This window comes from Hylobates moloch, unplaced genomic scaffold (assembly GCF_009828535.3).
Source record: "Hylobates moloch isolate HMO894 unplaced genomic scaffold, HMol_V3 SCAFFOLD_2, whole genome shotgun sequence".
NCBI classification, from domain to species: domain Eukaryota; kingdom Metazoa; phylum Chordata; class Mammalia; order Primates; family Hylobatidae; genus Hylobates; species Hylobates moloch.
Genome location: NW_026652277.1, coordinates 67625885 through 67651820, shown reverse-complemented (window position 1 = coordinate 67651820; position 25936 = coordinate 67625885). Strand labels below are relative to the sequence as shown.

General features: G+C 39.5%; 1 protein-coding gene across 8 annotated transcripts in view; it reads left to right on the top strand.

Annotated features, from left to right (window-relative positions):
- AASDH (aminoadipate-semialdehyde dehydrogenase) overlaps positions 1-25936 on the top strand; it is a 50966-nt gene that overhangs the window by 3906 nt on the left and 21124 nt on the right. For 6 of the 8 annotated variants that reach the window (XR_004247950.2, XM_032151476.2, XM_032151471.2 and 3 more), the window contains 3 exons: positions 993-1113; positions 5131-5450; positions 11668-11860. Coding sequence is in view for 7 of the 8 variants with exons in the window: in XM_032151476.2 (XP_032007367.1) it covers positions 993-1113; positions 5131-5450; positions 11668-11860 (634 nt within the window). In the remaining variant the exon portion in view is untranslated. Of the gene's footprint in view, positions 1-992; positions 1114-5130; positions 5451-10847; positions 11861-25936 lie in introns of those variants that run through there. The other 2 variants (XM_032151479.2, XM_032151480.2) reach the window with 2 other exon arrangements.

Genomic DNA, 25936 nt, shown 5'->3' with positions numbered 1-25936 from the left:
AATTGTTCTAGAATATTATCCTTATATAGTGATTTCTATTCTAGAACTCTGCAGTAAATATAAACTGCCAGAGAAATAGAGTAGTTTATTCATTCTATAATATGTGTCTTAGTAAATTAATTATATAAGTATAAAGCAAAAGATGTTCAAAAATTTACTTTTGGCCAGGCACAGTGGCTCACACCTGTAAATCCCAGCACTTTGAGAGGCTGAGGCTGGAGTATTATTTAAGACCAGGAGTTTGAGACCACCCAGGTGACTTCACAAGACCCCATCTCTATAAAACAAATAAACACAACAACAACAAAAATTTACTTTCACTCAATTATTGACAAAATTTATCGAGAATTTATTATGTGCAAAGATCTAGTGTCCTCAAAGTATACCTGAAACTACTTAAAATGCTTAACGTTAAAAAATCTTGTATTTCTCTATATTAAGTGATAAGAATTTAACATAGTAAATACTCAGGATTTTCATTAAGAAAAGATAAAATGACAGTGTTTATGTATTTGTTTATTTTTGAGATGAAGTTTCACTCTTATTGCCCAGGCTGGAGTGCAATGGCGTGATCTCGGCTCACCGCAACCTCTGCCTCCTGGGTTCAAGCAATTCTCCTGCTTCAGCCTCCCAAGTAGCTGGGATTACAGGTGCCCACCATCACGCCCAGCTAATTTTGTATTTTTAGTAGAGACAGGGTTTCTCCATGTTGATCAGGCTGGTCTCGAACTCCTGACCTCAGGTGATTCGCCTGCCTCAACCTCCCAAAGTGCTGGGATTACAGGCATGAGCCACCACGCCTGGCTAAAATGACAGCGTTTATTATCAACTATGTGTCAGTGAAAACATTGGAAATTTCTGATCAGCAATAAAGTGCTCCAGAAACCATTTTTATGCTGCTACAAAAAATAAAATGCATAGAGAAATAGAAATGCTTAAACAAATACTAAATCAACAGACATTCTATGCTGACTGTGTACTTTTTTCTTTAGAATTCTCCAAGTCCCAGCTGCTTATGTACCTATCGAGCCAGATTCACCACCGTCATTATCAACTCATTTTATGAAAAAATGTAATCTAAAGTATATCCTTGTTGAAAAAAAACAAATTAATGTAAGTCTGGGTGTTTATATTACATTTATCTTTCAATTGAAACATTCTTTCCTTCTCCCATCTGGATTCCTAAGTCTGCTAAATGTGGCAAGGTTTCTCAGTCTTTGCACTATGACATTTTTAGGGTTGAGTAATTGTTGTGGGGAGTGTTCCGTATATTATAGGATATTTAGCAATATCTTTGACCTCCACTCGCTAGACCTCAGTAGCACCTCCCAATCATAACAACCAAAAATCTCCAGACATTGCCAATTGTCCCCCGGAGGGGCTCTCCACCCCTCACACTCCATTGTGAACCACTGTTCTGTGGTGTGAACAGATCTGTTAGCCTTCTAATAATATATTATGCATTGTTTTGAATTTCTCTTTCCAAAGTACTTCCTATACTGCAAAATTTTATAATACTTGAAACTTTCATATTTATGGCAATTACATTGGTCAGCAACACTGAAGAATTATAACTAAGCTTGCATTTTGAAAAAGGGACTGGTACTTAGAAGAGATCTTTCCAGAAAACTAAATTTATTGTTTTGTTATTTTTAAATGATTGCCAACCAAAGATATAACCAAGAAACTCTGTTTTTGGGGCAAGAATTGGTGTTATATCTTCAGCAAGATGCAGCCTATGCTTCACTGTTTATTTATTATTTATAAAATATTGTTTTACTAAAGGGGAAGAACGTTATAAAAATATATTCAATTTAGCCTGTTTTTGCCCATTTTCTATATGAGCCAGTTTGTATTGGGGTAACTTAAATGCATTCCCTGCTTTCACCCCCCCAACTGTGTGTGTGTGTGTGTGTGTGTATATGTGTGTGTGTGTGTGTGTGTGTGTGTATAGGAAGTGTCAAGAACTTGAGATATATGGGAGACTTTCTAGAGACTCAAAGGGTTTTTTTTTGAGCCAGAGTCTCACTCTGTTACTCAGGCTGAAGTGCAATGGGCAGTGGTGCGATCTCAGCTCACTACAACCTCCACCTCCCAGGTTCAAGCGGTTCTTGTGCCTCAGCTGCCCAAGTAGCTGGAATTACAGGTGCATGCCACCACCGGCTAATTTTTGTATATATATTTTTAAGTAGAGACAAGGTTTCGCGATGTTGGCCAGGCTGGTCTTGAACTCCTGACCTCAAGTGATCTGCCCGCCCTGACCTCCCAAAGTGCTGGGATTACAGGCATGAGCCACCACACCTGGTCTGGTTAATAAATATTTTAAAAATAAATATTTATTAGTGTGTAGCCAAAGTTTCCTGTACTCCTCAAATTGGTTATTCCATTGTTCATAAGTAAGCAAAGCTGAAATGGGGATGTGATGTTTATTTTTCTTAGCAATCTTAGTGAAAATTTTATAAAAGGTAGCTGAGTATCAGTATTAATTGTCAATATCAAGGTATTCTTTATGACCAGTAGGAGTTGGACATAGCAAAACCCAAAAAGGAGTTGGGCATAGCAAAGCCTTGCTTCCTATCCCATGATTTTGATGATGGTGTAAGTGTTCTTCCTTCATTTAACACAGGAACAATTAGTAAGTATTTTTAAGCATCTACTGTATGTATGCCCAGCATCCACTAAAGCAGTCGTTCTCAACTGGGGACAATTGGCAATGTCTAGACATATTTTTTATTGTAATGATGGAAGTGGGGTGCTACTGGCGTCTGGTGTGTAGAGGCCAGCGATAATGCTAAAAATCCTACAGTGTATAAGACAGCACTCCACAAAGAATTATCTGGTCCAAAATATCAGTAGTGTTGAAGTTGAGAAACCTTGCACTAGAGACAGGATGATTGGGAGGGCATTAGCATATAAGCCTTCCAGCTTTTTATAATGTAATTGGAGAGAAAAGTTAATACTTCTGAACCTATTACATCTACATAGTGTGATAATTGTCATAAGTGAAGTAAACATAACCTAGTAGATATAGTAGAATTTTAATGGGGAGGGATGATTTTGAGCTAGATCTGAAGAGTATGTAGGCCTTTAATTTTTTAAATATTGCAGGCCACACCACATCCCCTACCCAATACATACACACATCAAACACACAAAGAAAACACTGTAGGCTTTTGGGTTGTGACCTTTTTCTCATTATTTATGTTGATTTATTTAATGTGAAAACTTAGGTTATTTTTCATTAAGCTGTTGCTGTCAACCTAAAAAGATACATTCAAAGAAACCTTACTTTCAACATGTACAAATTCAGTTTAGCATCTCTTCATCCAAACTCACTTCTGGATTAATTCATCTCCATCCACCAAATCACCTGGGCCAGAAACCCAACAATTTTCTTAGAGTCACTGTGTATCCAGAAAGTCACCATGTGTAATTTATTCTTTGCTCATAGACCCTTTCTAACCACTCCTCTTGTAACAGAATAGTAGTTCAGGACCATATAGTGTATCTGAATTACTGCAAAAGACTCATTAAATGGTTCTTACTTAGCAGAATCTCATTTATTATTCTGTCCTTGATAGAGTCTAATCTATGCTATTGCCACCTTCAATGGGATCCTGTCACTTACAGGTTAAGATCTAAACTCCTTATGCTGAGTGTACACGGTTATTAAGGATTTGCATCTCATCTCCTATCAACAACACACCTCACCTTTTCCCTCTCCCCCACCCTGTTCTTTACCTTAATTGGAATGCTTAATGTTCACATACCAGCTTTCCCAGGTCAGATCCTCAATGTTGGCTGTTTGCCTAAAGTGCCCATTTTTATTATTTAGAGAATAGCTACTTATAACACATATTATCCATGAAGCAATCTCTGACCTTCTAGGCAGAGTTCGGCATTCTCTGTTCCCATTAACATTTCAAGCCTGCTTTATTATCATATACATTGCGTTATAATTGCTTTTATATGTCTGGTGTTTTTGAAAATAAGTTTGAAAGTAAGGACAGCACTTTGCTCTTGGAGATTTATTTATCTTTTTACTGCTGGGTATATAGCAAGTACTCCCCCCCACTCCCCAAAAAAGTCATGTTGAATGAGTAAATGAATACAGTTGGCCCTCTGTATCCAGAGGTTTCCCATCCGAGGATTCATCCAACTGCAGACTGAAAATATTTGGGGCCCACGCCTATAATCCCAGCACTTTAGGAGGCCGAGGCAGGAGATCATTTGAGGCCAGGAGTTTGAGACCAGGTTGGGTAACATAGTGAGACTTCGCCTCTGCTAAAAATAAAAAGCTAGCTGGGTGTGGTGGTGCACACCTGTTGTTCCAGCTACTCAAGAGGCTGAGGTGGGAAGATTGCTTGAGCCCAGCTGTTCAAGGTTGCAATCAGTTAAGATTACACTGCTGCGGCTGGGCATGGTGGCGCACACCTGTAATCCCAGCACTTTGGGAGGCCAAAGCAGGCGGATCATGAGGTCAAGAGATCAAGACCATCCTGGCTAACACGGTGAAACCCCGTCTCTACTAAAAAAAATACAAAAAAATTAGCTGGGCGTGGTGGCGGGTGCCTGTAGTCCCAGCTACTTGGGAGGCTGAGGCAGGAGAATGGTGTGAACCTGGGAGGTGGAATTTGCAGTGAGCTGAGATTGCGCCACTGCACTCCAGCCTGGATGACAGAGTGAGACTCTGTCTCAAAAAAAAAAAAAAAAAATAAAGATTATACCACTGCACTCCAGCCTGGGCAACAGAGTGAGACCCTGTCTCAAGAAAAAAAAAAAGAAAATATTCAAAAAAAAAAAAAACAACCCAATGCAACAGTAAAAACTAATACAGATTTTAAAATATAGCAACTATTTACATAGCATTAATTAGCATAGTTTTGTATTAGTTATAAGTAATCTAGAGATGATTTAAAGTATATGGGAGGATGTGCATGGGTTATATGCAAATACAGCACCATTTTATATAAGGGACTTGAGCATCTTCAGATTTTGGTATCTGAGATGATCCTAGAACCAATTCCCCCATGGATACTGAGGGATGACTGTATTTCATATTACTTCTATATAAAGAAGAATATCGTTTAACATACTAATATTGTAAACTTTTTCCCCCATTTCACATAGAAATTTAAATCTTTTCATGAAACATTATTGAACCATGATACATTTACAGTGGAACATAATGACCTAGTGCTCTTCAGACTTCACTGGAAAAATACTGAGGTGAACTTGATGCTAAATGATGGAAAAGAGAAATATGAAAAAGAAAAAATAAAAATCAGCATAAGTTCTGAGCATGTCAGTGAAGAAAAAGCAGAAGAACACATGGATCTGAGGCTAAAGCATTGCTTAGCCTATGTTCTACATACATCAGGGACTACAGGGATACCGAAGATTGTCAGAGTGCCTCATGAGTGTATAGTACCAAATATCCAGCATTTTCGGTAAGTTCTATTCTTTGACTCTTTCTTAGAACCTATATTTTAGGCCAGGTGTGGTGGCTTATGCCTGTAATCCCAGCACTTTGGGAGGCTGAGGCGAGTGGATCACTTGAGGTCAGGAGTTCAAGATCAGCCTGGCCAATATGGTGAAAGCTGTCTTTACTAAAAAAACACAAAAATTAGCCAGGCGTGTTGGTAGGTGCCTGTAATACCAGGTACTGGAGAGGCTGAGGCAGGAGAATCGCTTGAACCCAGGAGGTGGAGGTTGCAGTGAGCGGAGACTATGCCACTGCACTCCAGCCTGAGTGACAGAGTGAGACTGTCTCAAAAACGAAACAAAAAACCTTGTATTTTAAAGGGAAAAAATAATTTTAAAATGTTTGGTGTTATAACTCTTGTTCCTAAATTAATAGTCCTAAGGAGTAAATTGAGTCTTTTTTGTTTCAGCTGTATCTGAACTTTAGTTCTCTGCAGACTAGGCCCTTCACCTGTTTCATCCAAGCCTAGGGCCAGACACGGAACAAACAAATAATATGATTAGAAGCTTTGCATCTTAATTATTAATAAAAAGGGAGAAAGGGTTTTCCTAGCAGAGGTACTAGCAGAGTTATATGAGAATGAAGGACTTTGTCCTACTAGAATGTCAGAGCAGAACTGAGGAAACAGTGAAAGATCAGGAGCCTGGTACGCCCTGTTGAAGGCGGAACTTAATCCAGTAGATGATGGGGAACCATTAAAAGATTCTCATTTTATTAAGTTCACTCTTGTAGTAGTATTGTGGAGTTTGACTTGCTGATGTGGTCAAGAGATTAGAAATCTCCAAAGTTGACATTCTTAATTTGCCAAGAAAGGAGGAAGTGAACCTTAGGGGTGTAGTCCTAGAAAATCAAAGGAGGAAACAGAAATAGAAACCTCGTGAAACATGTACGCAAATTTTATGTCATTTTAAGTTTTATGTAGTTTTAAATGCTTAAGTAATATTTAAAAGTAAAATGGAATGAATGAAAAGGGAAGAAAAAAGAATCAAGTGAATTTTAACAATATATTTTATTTAATTTAGTATAGTCCAAAACATTACTTCAATATGTAATCAATATAAAAATTACTAGTAAGGTATTTTGCATTTTTTTATGCTAATAATCTTCAAAATCTGGCATATATTTTATACTTACACATCTCAACGTGGACTAGCCACATTCTTAGTGCTCAGTGGACCTATGGTATTGGATGGCACATGCAGGCCTGGAAAGAAGAAATGGTTAAATACTGGTAGAGAAAGATATCTGTTGTAATTGACAATATAGTCTTTAGTGACTTCTTAATCCCCAAGGTGGAGATAGATTACATTAGGCTGGAGATAAGAGAATAGGAGATAACGAAATAGAGGTAACAAAAGTCAAATGTTATTTTCTAGAAACTGGTTTTAATGGCAAAGAAGGAATTCTGGGATGGAAACAGGTGTTTTGTCTTTAAGATGGGAGAGATTGGCTGGGTGCAGTGGCTCATGCCTGTAATCCCACACTTTGGGAGGCTAAGGCAGGAGGATCACTTGAGCCCAGGAGTTCGAAACCAGCCTGGGTAACGTAGTGGGACTCTGTCTTTAAGAAACATTAAAAATAATTAGCTGGGCCTGGTGGTCTGTGCCTATAATCCTAGCAACTCGGGAGGTTGAGGCGGCAGGATTGATTGAGCCCAGGAGGTCAAGACTACAGTGATCCGTTATTGCACCATTGCACTCCAGCCTGGGTGACAGAGCGAGACTCAATCTTAAAAAAAAAAAAAAAAAAAAAAAGATGAGCAGTTTAGAGGCTGAGGGTAGGGAATTGGTAGAAAGGGTTGGTTTGAATAGTGAAGTAGTAGTAGGAGTATTAACAAAGGAGTAAGATACATTTAGATGGAAGGGAATGGCGTTTAAAATACTGAGTGGAATACCTCTTTTTTTGATACCCTCAAAAAGATTAGTATAGTAAAGTACATACATTTCTTGGTGTTAGAGGAAGCCAGTAGGTTTTAACTTTTGTATGAAGCAGAAGGCCAAGTCATACCTAAGAGTGTGGGAGGTGAGGTGGCGATGGGGATGTAGGGAACTTGAAGAAAATGAAGCAGATAAGGAATCTGGGGGAGGTGGAGAGACAGCCGACTAAGAGGCACTGGCCCAGCAGTGGTAAGAATGGTCTGTGAAATGGGAGCAAACATTTGCTTAATGAGGATTGAAGGGTTGATTTATGACTAAATTATACAAATTTCTTGATACCTATTTTGTGCTTCAACTTCATTCAATTGATTTGCCTGTTAAAAATCCTTTTTTGGTTTGCTTTTAGGTTCTTTTTTTTTTTTTTTTGCTTTTAGGTTCTTAAGTGAGGTGGTAAATAATTAGATTCTAAAGAGATGAAATGTTAAAGTAGTCAATTTAAAAATTAAAACAGTAATGTTAAATTTTCTATTTTAGACTTAGATCATTAAGCTAGGGAGTACTAAATTTCAGACACATATTAGAACAATCTTATCTCTGTTGCTGGCTCCCCAAATATTACCAGAATAACCTATTAATAAGATAGTGCTAGCTGGGCATGGTGGCACAAGTCTGTAGTTTTAGCTACTCCAGTGGCCGAAGCAGGAAGATTGCTGAGCCTAGGAGTTGAGGCTGCAGTGAACTGTGATTGAACTTGGGCAGCTGCAAGACCCTGCACTCCCGCTTGGGTGACAGAGCGAGACTCCGTCTTTAAAAAAAGACAAAGCTGAGTTTCCTTGCATATGTTGGTAAAAGGCAGCACTACCTCCAGAGAGAATGATAGCTCCAGAAAGGGAAAGACTAGGTTTCCTTTATTGAAATTTTGAAATCTAATTTAGATAGATCTTTCAAATCAGGGGATTAATTTTAAGGCTTGGATAAGGATAACTATTTTTTAAACATTTAAAAATTAGTTGATTTGTTTGACTTTGCATAAGGTACTTAACCTCCATGAACTTCAGTTTTCTCCATTTTAAAATGGGAGTGGAGAGCTTTTCCTCTACCATCTGTGACACAGTATCTAGGGGACTGAGAATTAAACTGACAAAAGACAGATTAAGAAAAAAAGTTTATTCCTATGCATATAGCAGTTTACAAAAGAAATGGAATTGCATTTTATTAAGTTCATTTAAATGTATTTGTAAATTTATTTGTTCATAAAATTTATTTGTTCATAGGAAGAACAAATAAATTGTTTTGGAAAGACAAATGGGTTTTCAGGAAAATAAACAGGAGATAAGAAAGTTTGTGATAATACTTGGGTATGCAGGTGCAGTGGTCTTTCTGTCTTCTTCGTGGCCATAACAGTCTTCAGAGAGGGGATTTATGGTAGGTTTACCCGTGGTCTTCCTGGGAGTAAAAACCACTCTGAAGAAGAAGTTTATGGCAGCCTCATTTCCCTAAAGTTTCTGCTTTTAGTCAGAGAACGGAAGCTCCAAGAAGGTTTCTGCATTTGTTGAATCTCAAATGTCCTTTTTTTTTTGAGACAGAGTCTCACTCTGTCACCCAGGCTGGAACACAGCGGTGCAGTCTCTGCTCACTGCAACTTCTGCCTCCCAGGTTCAAGTTATTCTTCTGCCTCAGCCTCCCACTACAGGTGCACGCCACCATGCCGGGCCAATTTTTGTAGTTTTAGTAGAGATGTCGTTTCACCATCTTGGCCAGGCTGGTCTCGAACTCCTGACCTGAAGTATCTGCCCGTCTTGGCCTCCCAAAGTGCTGGGATTACAAGCGTGAGCCACCACGCCCAGCCTCAAATGTCTTTACCTTAAAATAATCTTCATACCAACTTGGGTTCTGAGTTAGGTTCTCACATAATCATACCTGCCTCATATGGTGGTTGGGAAAATGAGGAACAATATATTAGATACCCAGCCTAAGCTTCACAAGTAATATGTTTAAATGTTTGTTGCATTCCACTTTTTTTCTTCCTTTAAAATCTGTCTCTTCTTTTTTTTTTTCAACTTTTCTTATATTGAATGCATCTTAAGCTGCTTTCTTGAAATGAACTACATGGAGCACTCACATCCTCTATTCATGCGTAACCTTGCCCATTTTTGTTCATAGAATTGAAAAACTAAAAATATACTCAGAATTTAAGCTTTGTTGGAAGCCTGTTAGAAAGTTTGCTCTCCCCAGAATACCTAAGTAGGAAGCTAGACAATATATGTGAAGAATACTTCCTCTAAAACTTGAAGTTTGAGGGTAGCCTTCGTTGGGCTCAGAAAATGATACCCCAACGTATGGCACTTTGGCATGCTGAGTACTTTGAACTGAAGGACACTGGAAGGACTTCAGAAGTAAAAGTCTCTTTCTGACCTTTTCCTACCCTTCTTTCTCTTACTTCCCTTTCTCCCCAAGGCAGGCCATAGTAACCTAACCCTTCTCCTTCAAAGATAGTCATAAAACCTAGAGGCCAGGCGCGGTGGCTCACGCCTGTAATCCCAGCACTTCGGGAGGCTGAGGCGGGTGGATCATTTGAGGTCAGGAGTTCGAGACCGGCCTGATCAACATGGTTGAAACCCAGTCTCTACTAAAAATTCAAAAAAATTAGCCAGGTGTGGTGGTGCATGCCTGTAGTCCCAGCTACTCGGGAAGCTGAGGCAGGAGAATTGCTCAAACTCAGGAGGCAGAGGTTGCAGTGAGCCGAGATCACGCCACTGCACTCCAGCTTGGGTGACAGAGCGAGACTTTTCTCAAAAAAAAAAAAAAAAAAAAAAAACCTAGAAATATAGAATATTACTCTAACCTTTATATGTAAGAGCTGGCTGTAAAGAAATTGCTCTTACCTTATCTGAAAGTAGAACATAAGACTCATTTCAGAAAGGGTCCTGCCCTATACATGGGAGGAAGAAATGCCACACAGAGAGGCCAGGAATTTAAAAGGACAGGCCTCGCTGGATTGTCCCACTCAGTTTATTACTCATTCCCTTTTTGTCGCATCACATTTCTACACACCTGTCCACTCTATTGAATCTAAGCATTAAAATGGACACTTTTCCCTTGGGTCTTTGGGTCTTCATTCTGAAGCCTCCCGTGTTTCATAAAACTTTGATTAAATAAATTTGTCATGCTTTTCTGTTGTTAAACTGTCTTTTATTTATAAGAGTGTTGGCTGTGAGCCTTATGATGGGGAGGAAAGGTATCACAGCCTTTCCGCCCCTACACCTTTAACATACAATGAGTTTTTATTTTACCTGAGACACCATATACATAGTTATAATTTTTAAAATGTTTATACCATATTTGAAGCTTTTTTGAAATTAAGATGCTTTTAGATGTAGTGGTGTTTGTGTGTTCAAATTAAAATAGTGTCATAGGCTCAACAATGACTATCCATGCTCTATAAGATCCTAACCACATATATTCTTATTCTGCTTTTTGTTCAGATACTGAAAGAAAATGCCAAATAGAAAGGGGAGTCGGAAACCTCTATTAAGCATCGTTGAATAAGTATGACAGAATAAGGATTGTGCCAGAGGAGCAGAACCAGGAGTTAGATCAGGGATTGATTATAAGAAATTGGTTTACACAATTGTGGGGGCTAGCTAAGCAAGTCTGAAGTCCACAGGGATCAGTTAGGAAGGGGTGATCACAAGCTGGCTGGAATCCCGTGGCCATGAGACTGTCCCAGGTGAAATCAGATTGGGAAGAAGAGAGATTAATTGCAGACCCAGCTGCTATTTGGGCCTCTTCATCAGAGAAGGCCTAAAACTTCTTCTAAAGGCCTTCCAATTAAATCCAGCCAACCCTGGATAATCTCCCTTTTGATTAAGTAAATCAGCTGATTAGGGACTACAGGGTTTGACTGAATAACTGCTTGAAGAAGGCATGTGTGCTGCTAAGCAGCAGCCTCCCTTCTGTTCTTCAGCTCTCAAGAGAATATCCCTTGTCTCCTTCCCTAACAGGAAACATACTAGAGAGGAAATTCCGGGGACAGTAGTTCAATCAAACCAAGTTGACACATCAAAAGTCATCACAGATGATAAAATATGTCTGGTAAAACATGAATATTGCTTTAAATGGCTGTTAATTCTTTTATAAAGAAGATTTCCTGAATTTTGATAGCACCATTTTGGCTAATTTAAGAGAGAAGAATAACATCTGACCAACATTCAGAAACTTGATCATCATAAACACATGAACACTTTTTTAGGATATGTGCTTACTGAATGACGTTTCTCATAACTGCATTGTGTTTTGCCTTAGGGTACTTTTTGACATCACACAAGAAGATGTTTTGTTTCTGGCTTCACCTCTGACCTTTGATCCTTCTGTTGTGGAAATATTTCTTGCTCTATCAAGTGGTGCCTCTCTGCTTATTGTACCAACTTCCGTCAAGTTGCTCCCATCAAAATTAGCCGGCATTCTCTTTTCCCATCATAGAGTGACTGTTTTGCAGGTACATTTTAGTAGCAATGAACGTTTTGTTTATCATTTTTCAATATTTTAAGTGTTTTAGAGAATATTTTGTATTCCTGTAGTTCTTTTCAATGGATTAATATAATCTGGTTAGATTATCAAGGGCTGTCTCCTCAGGATGTGACTTTTTTTTGTTTATTTGAAAATGAAAACAGATAAGTGAATTCTGCCTAGAAAATTCTTTTATTATGTATTTTGTGCATACTATAATAACTAGAGGACCTTGACTTTGACTCAGATTTGTTGGATTTGAGAAGGATGGGCTGCCTCTTCTGTCTTAAAATCGACGTATGTTGTGTTTCTCATGAAAAGCTAGTATAAGTAAATTAAATTATAATCGAGTTAGGAATATAGATTTTCTTATTTTTACATCAGTATACTTTACATTAACCTACAGAAACAAGTATTTTTGAAATTTGGCCTTTGAAAATGTTATTTAAATGTGTATCTGACTGGTGATTAGGTCATGCAGGTACACAAGTATATGACTGGTACACAAGCCTTGAGTTACTACATTGTAAGTAGCTAATGGTACTAGAGAATTAGCGATATTATATGCATATCATAATATGTAAATATTTTAGTTAAATGTTTAACTGCTGTGAGCCTTAGGTTTCATCTGTAAATGGAAATAATACCCATCTCAAATAGAATTAAATGAGACAGTGTAGCTTAGTTCCTGATTGCGTGTGAGTCCATTCAGGCTGCTGTAACAAAATACCATAAACTGGGTAGCTTATAAACAACAGACATTTATTTCTTATAGTTCTGGAGGTGGGAAGTCCAAGATTAAGTCATCAGGAGATTTGATCTCTCACTAGGGGCCCACTCGCTGATTCATGAGACTGCGGTCTTCACTGGGTCCTCACTTGATGGAAAGGGTTTTATAAGGGCACTAATCTCATTCATGAGGTCTCTGCCTGCATGACCTAATCACTTCACAAAGGCCCTACATCCTAATACCATTGCCTTGAGAGTTAGAATTTCTTTTCTTTTCTTTTTTCTTTTCTTTTCTTTCTTTCTTTCTCTCTTTCTGTGCCTCGCTCTCTCTCTCTCTCTTTCTTTCTTTCTACAGAGTCTTGCTGTGTTGCCCAGGCTGCAGTGAAGTGGCGTGATCTTGGCTCACTCTGCCTCCTGGGTTCAGGCGATTCTTGTGCCTCAATCTCCTGAGAAGCTGGGATTACAGGCACCCACCACCACACCGGGCTAATTTTTATATTTTTGGTAGAGACAGGGTTTCACCATGTTGGCCAGGCTGATCTCACTCCTGGCCTCAAGGAATCCTTCTGCCTCAGCCTCCAAAGTTCTGGGATTATAGGCATGAACCACTGCACCTGGCCTGAGAGTTAGGATTTCAACATACAAATTTGAGGGGGAGACACAAACATTCAGACCATAGTGTGTTATATTTGTGTACCTGTGTGCATATGTGCATCTTAATTATTAGTTTCCATTGTCTGTTTTTTTTTTTTTTTAATTGAGACAGAGTCTCACTCTTGTCACCCAGCCTGGAGTACAGTGGTATGACCTCAGCTCACTGCAATGTCTGTCTCCCGGGCTCAAGAGATTCTTGTGCCTTGGCCTCCCAAGTAGCTGGGATTACAGGCGTGTACCACCACGCCCAGATAATTTTTGTATTTTTAATAGAGACAGCATTTTGCGATGATGGCCAGGCTGGTCTCGAACTCCTGGCCTCCTGGTCTTGAACTCCTCAATCTGCCCACCTTGGACTCCCAAAGTGCTGGGATTACAGGTGTGAGCCACCACACCCACCTTTCACTTTCTATTTTGATAAACTAAAATTGTCAGGTTTTTATCCAGGGTAACGAGAATTGAGAGGATATTAACTTTCTACTACAAAAACAAAATTTGATACTTTGAACTTCTTTAAGGCAATGTGTTTTTCATCCTAATTCATGTATATATATGAACTGAGTACAGCAGTGTGGCTTGTTGGGTGTGAGGGGATATAAATTCTCATCTGTTAGAGAGTCATTCCATGAATTCTGTGGATCTGGGTAAGATTTTACTATAACTGTTTTATTTACCTGTAAAACTCAAAAGAGCATATTTCTCAGGGAATGTTTGCAAAGTTCCTTGATAGATTTGATTGATCGTTACTAAAAGGGAAGGAGACTTTCCTTCTATGTCAGGTCAATGAATTCTACCTCTTTAAATCTCATCCCCTTGTTTGATGTTTTAGCACAATCACAGATAAATTTACTTTAGCAGTTGGTTTTAACCTTTTTGGGATCAAATTTTTCTGAGAAACTGATAGAAACTTACTCTTTTCCAAGAACATGACAAATTTTGCATATAGTTTCATGGTGATTTTATTTATCTCACAATAGTTATTGGGAATGTCATCAGCAGATCACATTTGACTTGGTTTGCGTAAGGAGGAGACGTACAGAAGCTGACAGCCTGTCCTTTCCTTTGTGTAAGGCACATGCCTTTTCTTATTCTGAATTTTAGCTGTGTTGTCAGGGTTCATCTTTTCTTTTTCTTTTTTTTGGGGGGGGGGTTTATATTTACATTTATTTTTTTTTAATTTAAGTTTTAGGGTACATGTGCACAACGTGCAGGTTTGTTACATATGTATACATGTGCCATGTTGATTTCCTGCACCCATTAACTCATCATTTAGCATTAGGTATCTCTCCTAATGCTATCCCTCCCCCCTCCCCCCACCCCACAACAGTCCACAGTGTGTGTTATTCCCCTTTCTGTGTCCATGTGTTCTCATTGTTCAATTCCCACCCATGAGTGAGAACATGCGGTGTTTGGTTTTTTGTCCTTGCGATAGTTTGCTGAGAATGATGGTTTCCAGCTTCATCCATGTCCCTACAAAGGACATGAACTCATCCTTTTTTATGGCTGCATAGTATTCCATGGTGTATATGTGCCACATTTTCTTAATCCAGTATATCGTTGTTGGACATTTGGGTTGGTTCCAAGTCTTTGCTATTGTGAATAGTGCCACAATAAACATACGTGTGCATGTGTCTTTATAGCAGCATGATTTATAATCCTTTGGGTATATACCCAGTAATAGGATTACTGGGTCAAATGGAATTTCTAGTTCTAGATCCCTGAGGAATCACCACAGTGACTTCCACAATGGTTGAACTGGTTTACAGTCCCAACAGTGTAAAAGTGTTCCTATTTCTCCACATCCTCTCCAGCACCTGTTGTTCCCTGACTTTTTAATGATTGCCATTCTAACTGGTGTGAGATGGTATCTCATTGTGGATTTGATTTGCATTTCTCTGATGGCCAGTGATGATGAGCATTTCTTCATGTGTTTTTTGGCTGCATAAATGTCTTCTTTTGAGAAGTGTCTGTTCATATCCTTTGCCCACTTTTTAATGGGGTTGTCTGTTCTTTTCTTGTAAATTTGTTTGAGTTCATTGTAGATTCTGGATATTAGCCCTTTGTCAGATGAGTAGGCTGCAAAAATTTTCTCCCATTCTGTAGATTGCCTGTTCACTCTGATGGTAGTTTCTTTTGCTGTGCAGAAGCTCTTTAGTTTAATTAGATCCCATTTGTCAATTTTGGCTTTTGTTGCCATTGCTTTTGGTGTTTTAGACATGAAGTCCTTGTCCATGCCTATGTCCTGAATGGTATTGCCTAGGTTTTCTTCTAGGGTTTTTATGGTTTTAGGTCTAACATGTAAGTCTTTAATATATCTTGAATTAATTTTTGTATAAGGTGTAAGGAAGGGATCCAGTTTCAGCTTTCTACATATGGCTAGCCAGTTTTCCCAGCACCATTTATTAAATAGGGAATCCTTTCCCCATTGCTTGTTTTTGTCAGGCTTGCCAAAGATCAGATAGTTATAGATATGCGGCATTGTTTCTGAGGGCTCTGTTCTGTTCCATTGATCTATATCTCTGTTTTGGTACCAGTACCATGCTGTTTTGGTTACTGTAGCCTTCTAGTATAGTTTGAAGTCAGATAGTGTGATGCCTCCAGCTTTGTTCTTTTGGCTTAGGATTGACTTGGCGATGTGGGCTCTTTTTTGGTTCCATATGAACTTTAAAGTAGTTTTTTCCAATTCTGTGAAGAAAGTCATTGGTAGCTTGATGGGGATGGCATGGAATCTATAAATTACCTTGGGCAGTATGGCCATTTTCACGATATTGATTCTTCCTACCCATGAGCATGGAATGTTCTTCCATTTGTTTGTATCCTCTTTTATTTCATTGAGCAGTGGTTTGTAGTTCTTGAAGAGGTCCTTCACATCCCTTGTAAGTTGGATTCCTAGGTATTTTATTCTCTTTGAAGCAATTGTGAATGGGAGTTCACTCATGATTTGGCTCTCTGTTTGTCTGTTATTGGTGTATAAGAATGCTTGTGATTTTTGCACATTGATTTTTTATCCTGAGACTTTGCTGAAGTTGCTTATCAGCTTAAGGAGATTTTGGGCTGAGACAATGGGGTTTTCTAGATATACAATCATGTGATCTGCAAACAGGGACAATTTGACTTCCTCTTTTCCTAATTGAATACCCTTTATTTCCTTCTCCTGCCTGATTGCCCTGGCCAGAACTTCCAACACTATGTTGAATAGGAGTGGTGAGAGAGGGCATCCCTGTCTTGTGCCAGTTTTCAAAGGGAATGCTTCCAGTTTTTGTCCATTCAGTATGATATTGGCTGTGGGTTAGTCATAGATAGCTCTTACTATTTTGAGATATGTCCCATCAATACCTAATTTATTGAGAGTTTTTAGCATGAAGTGTTGTTGAATTTTGTCAAAGGCCTTTTCTGCGTCTATTGAGATAATCATGTTTTTGTCTTTGGTTCTGTTTATATGCTGGATTATGTTTATTGATTTTCATATGTTGAACCAGCCTTGCATCCCAGGGATGAAGCCCACTTGATCATGGGGGATAAGCTTTTTGATGTGCTGCTGGATTCTGTTTGCCAGTATTTTATTGAGGATTTTTGCATCAATGTTCATCAGGGAGATTGGTCTAAAATTCTTTTTGTTTGTTGTGTCTCTGCCCGGCTTTGGTATCAGGATGATTCTGGCCCCATAAAATGAGTTAGGGAGGATTCCCTCTTTTTCTATTGATTGGAATAGTTTCAGAAGGAATGGTACCAGTTCCTCCTTGCACCTCTGGTAGAATTCAGCTGTGAATCCACCTGGTCCTTGACTTTTTTTGGTTGGTAAGCTATTAATTATCACCTCAATTTCAGAGCCTGTTATTGGTCTATTCAGAGATTCAGCTTCTTCCTGGTTTAGTCTTGGGAGGGTGTATGTGTTGAGGAATTTATCCATTTCTTCCAGATTTTCTAGTTTATTTGCATAGAGGTGTTTATACTATTCTCTGATGGTAGTTTGTATTTCTGTGGGATCGGTGGTGATATCCCCTTTGTCATTTTTTACTGCATCTCTTTGATTCTTCCCTCTTTTCTTATTAGTCTTGCTAGCAGTCTATCACTTTTGTTGATCGTTTCGAAAAACCAGCTCCTGGATTCATTGATTTTTTGAAGGGTTTTTTGTGTCTCTATCTCCTTCAGTTCTGCTCTGATCTTAGTTATTTCTTGCCTTCTGCTAGCTTTTGAATGTGTTTGCTCTTGCTTCTCTAGTTCTTTTAATCGTGATGTTAGGGTGTCAATTTTAGATCTTTCCTGCTTTCTCTTGTGGGCATTTAGTGCTATAAATTTCCCTCTACAGACTGCTTTGAATGCGTCCCAGAGATTCTGGTATGTTGTGTCTTTGTTCTCGTTGGTTTCAAAGAACATCTTTATTTCTGCCTTCATTTCGTTATGTACCCAGTAGTCATTCAGGAACAGGTTGTTCAGTTTCCATGAAGTTGAGCGGTTTTGAGTGAGTTTCTTAATCCTGAGTTCTAGTTTGGTTGCACTGGTCTGAGAGACAGTTTGTTATAATTTCTGTTCTTTTACATTTGCTGAGGAGAGCTTTACTTCCAACTGTGTGGTCAATTTTGGAATAGGTGTGGTGTGGTGCCGAAAAGAATGTATATTCTGTTGATTTGGGGTGGAGAGTTCTGTAGATTTCTATTAGGTCTGCTTGGTGCAGAGCTGAGTTCAATTTCTGGATATCCTTGTTAACTTTCTGTCTTGTTGATCTGTCTAATGTTGACAGTGGGGTGTTAAAGTCTCCCATTATTATTGTATGGGAGTCTAAGTCTCTTTGTAGGTCTCTACAGACTTGCTTTATGAATCTGGGTGCTCCTGTATTGGGTGCATATATATTTAGGATAGTTAGTTCTTCTTGTTGAATTGACCCCTTTACCATTATGTAATGGCCTTCTTTGTCTCTTTTGATCTTTGTTGGTTTAAAGTCTGTTTTATCTGAGACTAGGATTGCAACCCCTGCCTTTTTTTGTTTTCCATTTGCTTGGTAGATCTTCCTCCGTCCTTTTATTTTGAGCCTATGTGTGTCTCTGCACATGAGATGGGTTTCCTGAATACAGCACATTGATCAGTCTTGACTCTTTATCCAATTTGCCAGTCTGTGTCTTTTAATTGGAGCATTTAGTCCATTTACATTTAAGGTTAATATTGTTATGTGTGAATTTGATCCTGTCATTATGATGTTAGCTGGTTATTTTGCTCATTAGTTGATGCAGTTTCTTCCTAGCCTCGATGGTCTTTACAATTTGGCATGTTTTTGCAGGGGCTGGTACCAATTGTTCCTTTCCATGTTTAGTGCTTCCTTCAGGAGCTCTTGTAGGGCAGGTCTGGTGGTGACAAAATCTCTCAGCATTTGCTTGTCTGTAAAGTATTTTATTTCTCCTTCACTTATGAAGCTTAGTTTGGCTGGATATGAGATTCTGGGTTGAAAATTCTTTTCTTTAAGAATGTTGAATATTGGCCCCCACTCTCTTCTGGCTTGTAGAGTTTCTGCCAAGAGATCACCTCTTAGTCTGATGGGCTTCATTTGTGGGTAACCCGACCTTTCTCTCTGGCTGCCCTAACATTTTTTCCTTCATTTCAACTTTGGTGAATCTGACAATTATGTGTCTTGGAGTTGCTCTTCTCGAGGAATATGTTTGTGGCGTTCTCTGTATTTCCTGAATGTGAATGTTGGCCTGCCTTGCTAGATTAGGGAAGTTCTCCTGGATAATATCCTGCAGAGTGTTTTCCAAGTTGGTTCCATTCTCCCCGTCACTTTCAGGTACACCAGTCAGATGTAGGTTTGGTCTTTTCACATAGTCCCATATTTCTTGGAGGCTTTGTTCATTTCTTTTTATTCTTTTTTCTCTAAACTTCTCTTCTCACTTCATTTCATTCATTTCGTCTTCCATCACTGATACCCTTTCTTCCAGTTGATCGCATCGCCTACTGAAGCTTGTGCATTCATCACGTAGTTCTCGTGCCATGGTTTTCAGCTCCATCAGGTCCTTTAAGGACTTCTCTGCATTGGTTATTCTAGTTATCCATTCATCTAATCTTTTTTCAAGATTTTTAACTTCTTTGCCATTGGTTCGAACTTCCTCCTTTAGCTCGGAGTAGTTTGATCTTCTGAAGCCTTCTTCTCTGAACTCGTCAAAGTCATTCTCCATACAGCTTTGTTCCGTTGCTGGTGAGGAGCTGCGTTCCTTTGGAGGAGGAGAGGTGCTCTGATTTTTAGAGTTTCCGGTTTTTCTGCTCTGTTTTTTCCCCATCTTTGTGGTTTTATCTACATTTGGTCTTTGATGATGGTGATGTACAGATGGGTTTTTGGTGCAGATGTCCTTTCTGTTAGTTTTCCTTCTAACAGTCAGGACCCTCAGCTTCAGGTCTGTTGGAGTTTGCTGGAGGTCCACTCCAGACCCTGTTTGCCTGGGTATCAGCAGTGGTGGCTGCAGAACAGCAGATATTGGTGAACCGCAAATGCTGCTGCCTGATCGTTCCTCTGGAAAGTTCAGTCTCAGAGGAGTACCTGGCCGTGTGAAGTGTCAGTCCGCCCCTACTGGGAGGTGCCTCCCAGTTAGGCTACACGGGGGTCATGGACCTACTTGAGGAGGCAGTCTGCCTGTTCTCAGATCTCAAGCTGCGTGCTGGGAGAACCACTGCTCTCTTCAAAGCTGTCAGACAGGGACATTTAAGTCTGCAGAGGTTACTGCTGCCTTTTGTTTGTCTGTGCCCTGCTCCGAGAGGTGGAGCCTACAGAGGCAGGCAGGCTTCCTTGAGCTGTGGTGGGCTCCACCCAGTTCGAGCTTCCTGGCCGCTTTGTTTACCTACTCAAGCCTGAGCAATGGCGGGCACCCCTCCCCCAGCCTTGCTGCTGCCTTGCAGTTTGATCTCAGACTGCTGTGCTAGCAATGAGCGATTCTCTGTGGGCATAGGACCCTCCGAGCCAGGTGCAGGATATAATCTCCTGGTGTGCCGTTTGTTAAGCCTGTTGGAAAAGCGCAGTATTAGGGTGGGAGTGACCCAATTTTCCAGGTGCCGTCTGTCACCCCTTTCTTTGACTAGGAAAGGGAATTCCCTGACCCCTTGCACTTCCCGGGTGAGGCGATGCCTCGCCCTGCTTCGGCTCACGCATGGTGCACTGCACCCACTGTCCGGCACTCCCCATTGAGATGAACTCGGTACCTCAGTTGGAAATGCAGAAATCACCCGTCTTCTGCGTCACTCAAGCTGGGAGCTATAGACTGGAGCTGCTCCTATTCGGCCATCTTGGCTCCACCCCCAGGGTTCATCTTTTCTCTCCTAAGTCCAGTTTCTTTCAAATGATATATAAGTCATCAAGGATTTTTGCTTTAATATAATATACACTTTTTTATTTACTAAAGCGCTCCTTATATAGATTTTATTTACAAATAAAAACCTTATCCAGACCTAATTGGACATGAAGCAGGGCTCTTAAATGCTGTCAAGGCCAGGTGCGGTGGCTCGTGCCTGTAATCCCAGCACTTTGACAGGCCAAAGTGGGTGGATCACCTTAAGTCAGGAGTTCAAGACCAGCCTGGCCAATATGGCAAAACCCCGTCTCTACTAAAAATACAAAAATTAGCCAGGCATGGTGGTGCACACCTGTAATCCCAGCTACTCAGGAGGCTGAGGCAGGGGAATCTCTTGAATCCAGGAGGTGGAGGTTGCAGTGAGCCAAGATTACACCACTGTACTCCAGCCTGGACAACACAGCAAGACTTAGTCTAAAACAAACAAACAAACAAAAAAAGCCGTCAAACACATACGACTAAAGCGTTGAAAATTGAAAAGAATAGAATATCTTGAGTTACTGTGGGGGAAAAAGGCCTCCAAAGTGAAATGGACTAAGCTTTGGAGGAAATTAAAGACCTCTTTTATTTGTTTCAGGAATAAGGAGTTTCTTGGGAAATAAAGGATTGATTTTTGGTTTATCACAAACCTAGAATATATTTGGACATTTTTTATTTACATACTATGGGTAACAAAGTCATATTATTTAAATTTGATGCCCTTTAAAACTTTTTTGTTTCGAGACAGGGTCTTGCTTTGTTACCCAGGCTGGAGCCCAGTGGCGTACTCACAGCTCACTGCAGCCTTGACATCTGGGGCTCAAGTGATCTTCCCACCTCAGCCTCCCGAGTAGCTGGGACCACAGCTGCATGCCATCATGCCTGGCTAATTTTTTAAATCTTTTGTAGAGACGGGGTCTTCCTGTGTTGCCCAGGCTGGTCTTGAACTCCTGGGCTCAAGCAATTCCTCCCGCCTCAGCCTCCTAAAGTGCTAGGATTACAGGCATGAGCCACCATGCATGGTCTAAAAGTAAAACATTTTAGAGTAAAATATTAGGTTGATACCTAGGAACGTGTCAGCATAATAATGTTTTCCATTTTTCCTGAGTTTTTCCTGAAAAAACTTGGAAGAAATTTTAACATTCCCTATTTTTTCTATTATCTGCCAAGTCTCATTTTTGTATGTCTAGAATGATTTACTAGCAAAGGATGCTGACTTGTATTCTGCCCCTCAATTTAGCATTTCAGTTTATGAGTATCTGAAAAGTATTTCAATTTTTTTATTTTTCATTTTTTATTTTTTTGAGATGGAATCTTACTCTGTCATGCAGGCTGGAGTGTAGTGGTGTGATCTCAGCTCACTGCAACCTCCACCTCCTGGGTTCAAGTGATTCTCATGCCTCAGCCTCCCAAGTAGCTGGGAATACAGGTGTGTGCCACCACACCCTGCTAATTTTTGTATTTTTAGTAGAGACAGGGTTTCACCATGGCTAGACTGGTCTCGAACTCCTGACCTCAAGTGATCTGCCCGCCTTGGCTTTCCAAAGTGTTGGGATTACAGGTGTGAGTCACCACACCCGGCCTCCATTGTTTTTATTTTGCTGAGTATTCATAGATGTCCATTTATTTGTTGAGTTCAAAGTTGATATTATACTTAACACCAGAAGTTAGGCTACAACATTGAAATTTGGCTTAGTGAAAATGAAGAGCCAGGACCATTTTAGCCCCTATTTTGACAAGAGATTTTCATTATGATAAACTTCTTGGCATAACAGTTAAAAGCATGATTTAGGATGCCTTATAGTCTTACCATCATAATTTATTACTAAAAACCAGAATCTTAACTGGGACATAAGTACCTATGAGGGTGTAGAGTCATTCTATGTAAATGTTTTGACAAGCCATGACCTTAAATCATTTTTCTGAATTAAAACTCAAGTTGTCTGTTACAACTCCATATGGATTTTATTGAGAGAAACAATTTAAAAATCTTTATTCCCATGTGACTTTTGGCTCTGGCCAAGTGAAGAGATTAACAGATTATCTTCCCCAAAAAAGCAACTATAAAGCTGGACAAAATGGAAAAAAAAACAAGCATTTCAACATTTGGAAATCAACCAAAGACATACAGCAATCTTAGAAATGTTTATGTTTTTTAAAACTGCTGAATTTTGCATAAAAATAGTGGAACTTCATGGCATTCTGGTATGGGTCTTCTCCTATCATCCCCACCCCAATTCAGTCAACACACAGATTCTGTCTGTTTGAAGGGGCTCACTTAATTTGTAATAGTCAGTAATGCCCATGACCAGCTGCAGCATCTGTGGAAATGATGATCTTCAAGTAGGCCAGTAGGGAGGCCTACAGCTCCCTAGCCTGAGAGGTCAACAGCTCTTCTAGCCTGAGATTGCAGTGGTGGTGGGATAAGCATATTCCTGGTTGAGGTTGCACTCATGTGAATCAGAGACCAAAGGACTGATGCAACTCCTGACTGAACCTGAGGCTGTGTTCATGCACATAAGAGACACAAAAGGGCCCATAGAAAATAGGAGATGGATCAGGCTTGAAAATGACCTGAACTTTGAATGTGCTCCCCTATCCACATACAGATTTAGGACAGTAAGTACCTACTGGGATGTAGAGTCATTCTACTTTATAAATATTTTATAAGCTGTGACCTTAAATCATTTTTCTGAATTAAACTTCAAGTTGTCTGTCCAACCATTCACTTGACAGACTGTCCACATTTGGACAGTCCACACTTGAACAGTCTGTCTAGTGATCATTGATTGATCACTTGCTTTCTACACATGGGATGACTCATAAGAACTCAGACTTAAAAAGAAGAACATTGGCTGGGCACGGTGGCTCACACCTGTGATCCTAGCACTTTGGGAGGCCGAGATGGGTGGATCACGAGGTCAGGAGTTCAAGACCACCCTGGCCAAGATGGTGAAGCCCCGTCTCTACTAAAAATACAAAAATTAGCTAGGCATGGTGGTGCATGCCTGTAATCCCAGCTACTCAGGAGGCTGAGGCAGGAGAATTGCTTGAACCTGTGGGGTGGAGATTGCAGTGAGCCAAGATCGTGCTACTGCACTCCAGGCTGGGAGACAGAGTGAGACTCTGTCTCAAAAAAAAAAAAAGAACATAAGGCCAGGCATGGTGAGGTGACTCAGGCCTGTAATCCCAGCACTCTGGGGGGCCGAGGTGGGAGTATCATCTGAGGTTAGGAGTTCGAGACAAGCCTGGCCACACCTCGTCTCTACTAAAAAAATACAAAAAAATTGGCCACACATGGTGGCAGGTGCCTGTAATCCCAGCTACTCAGGAGGCTGAGGCAGGAGAATCACTTGAACTCAGGAGGCGGGAGGCAGGAGGCGGATGTTGTGGTGAGCCAAGATTGCACCACTGCACTTCAGCCTGGGCAACAAGAGCGAAACTCTGTCTCACAAAAAATAAAAAGAAGAACATATATTTTTTAATAAACAACTAAGCAGCAACATCAGTGGCCACATATATGAGGGGAGACAGACTTCATGGATTTAGTCCAGGCAGGTTACTAGCAAAGAAATGTACTAGCAAAAACAACAACAACAACAACAACAACAACAAAAAACCAAGCAACAATAACAATTTTATAAGGATAAGATTGCCAGTACATCAATAAGTACTTTGTTGTATCAATAAGGTGTAACAATTATACATGTGTATCCACCTAAAACTAGCTTCCAAATACATGAAACAAAAATGGACAAAATTGAAAACATAAGTAGACAACTCAATGGTTGGAGATTTTAATACCCCACTTTCAATAATTGATTGAAAAACTAGACAGAAATCAGCTAGTATCGAAGACTTGAACAACATTATCAACCAAATGCCATATATGGAACACTCCATCCAATGATTGCAGAATTCTTTTTAAGCACATTGGCACATTTCATAGGATAAGTCATATGCTAAGCCACAAAACAAGTCTCAGTAAATTTAAAGGTGACCATGTGGGATTTATCCCAGGAATGCATGTTTGGTTTAACATCCAAAAATCTATTGATGATATACACTACGTAAAGAATAATGAACAAAAAGCACATACCTATCTTAATGGATGCAGAGAAAGGATTTGGCAAAATCTAACACCCATTTATGATTTTTTAAAAAGCTCCTAACAAACTAGGAATAGAAGGGAACTTTCCCGATATGAAGAAGGGCACCTACAATAGAACTACAGGTAATATGACACCATACTTGATAAAAGACTGAATGCTTTGACCCTAAGATTGAGAACAAGGCAAGCAAGTTTGCCTTTGCCATTTCAACATTCTGGTGGTTCTTGCCAGTACAATAAGGCAAGAAGGAGAAAAACTAAAGGTACTTACACTGGACAGGAGGAAGTACAACTTTCTTTATATGCAGTTGATGTGATCCTGTGTATAGAAAATATTGTAGGGGGGTGGGGGTGGTGAGGAGGACTACTAGAAATAATAAAGTTTAGTCAGGTTGGAGGATAGAAGATCAATATACAAAAATCATTGTATTTCTATATATATATTTGTACATATATATGTGTATGTATTAAAGAAAAATCTAAAAATGAAATTAAGATAATATTTACACTAGCATCAAAAACAATAAAATAGGAATAAAGCTAAAGAGCAAGATTTGTACACTGAAAACTATAAAGCATTGTTGATAGGAATTAGAGACCTAAATAACATTTTGTCTTTATAGATTAGAAGTTATAATATTGTTGAGATTGCATTTCTCCCCAAACTGATCTGTAAATTAAACACACTTCCTAGCAAAATCCAGTAGGCTTTTTTGTTAGAAATGAATAAGTTGATCCTAAATTTTATATGGAACAGTGAAACCCAGTCCTGATCTATACTATAGAATACCACTTAGCAATAAAAAGAATGAAACTGTTGATACACTTAGCAGCATAGATGAATTGTATCTATTATGCTGAGTGAGAGAAGGCAGACCAAAACAGGCTACTTATTTTATGATTCCATTTATATAAATGGAATATATAATTTCTATTCATAATTATATATAATTATATATATAATTTATATTAATGGAATTATACAAGATTATTCTGATCTGTAGTGACAGAAAATAGATCACTGGTTGTCTGGATAAGGGGTCCAGTTGGAGAGGAGACTAATAGTGGTACACAGGTAATTTTGGGAGTGATAAATATTGCTGTCGTCTGACTGTGTCTCTCCAGAATTCGTATGTTGAAATCTAATCCCCAATCTGTTGGTATTAAGATATGGGGCCTTCAGGAGATGACTATGTCACGAGGGTGGGAACCTCATGAATGAGATTAGTGCTCTTATAAAAGAAGCCTAAGGTTGCTTGTTGGT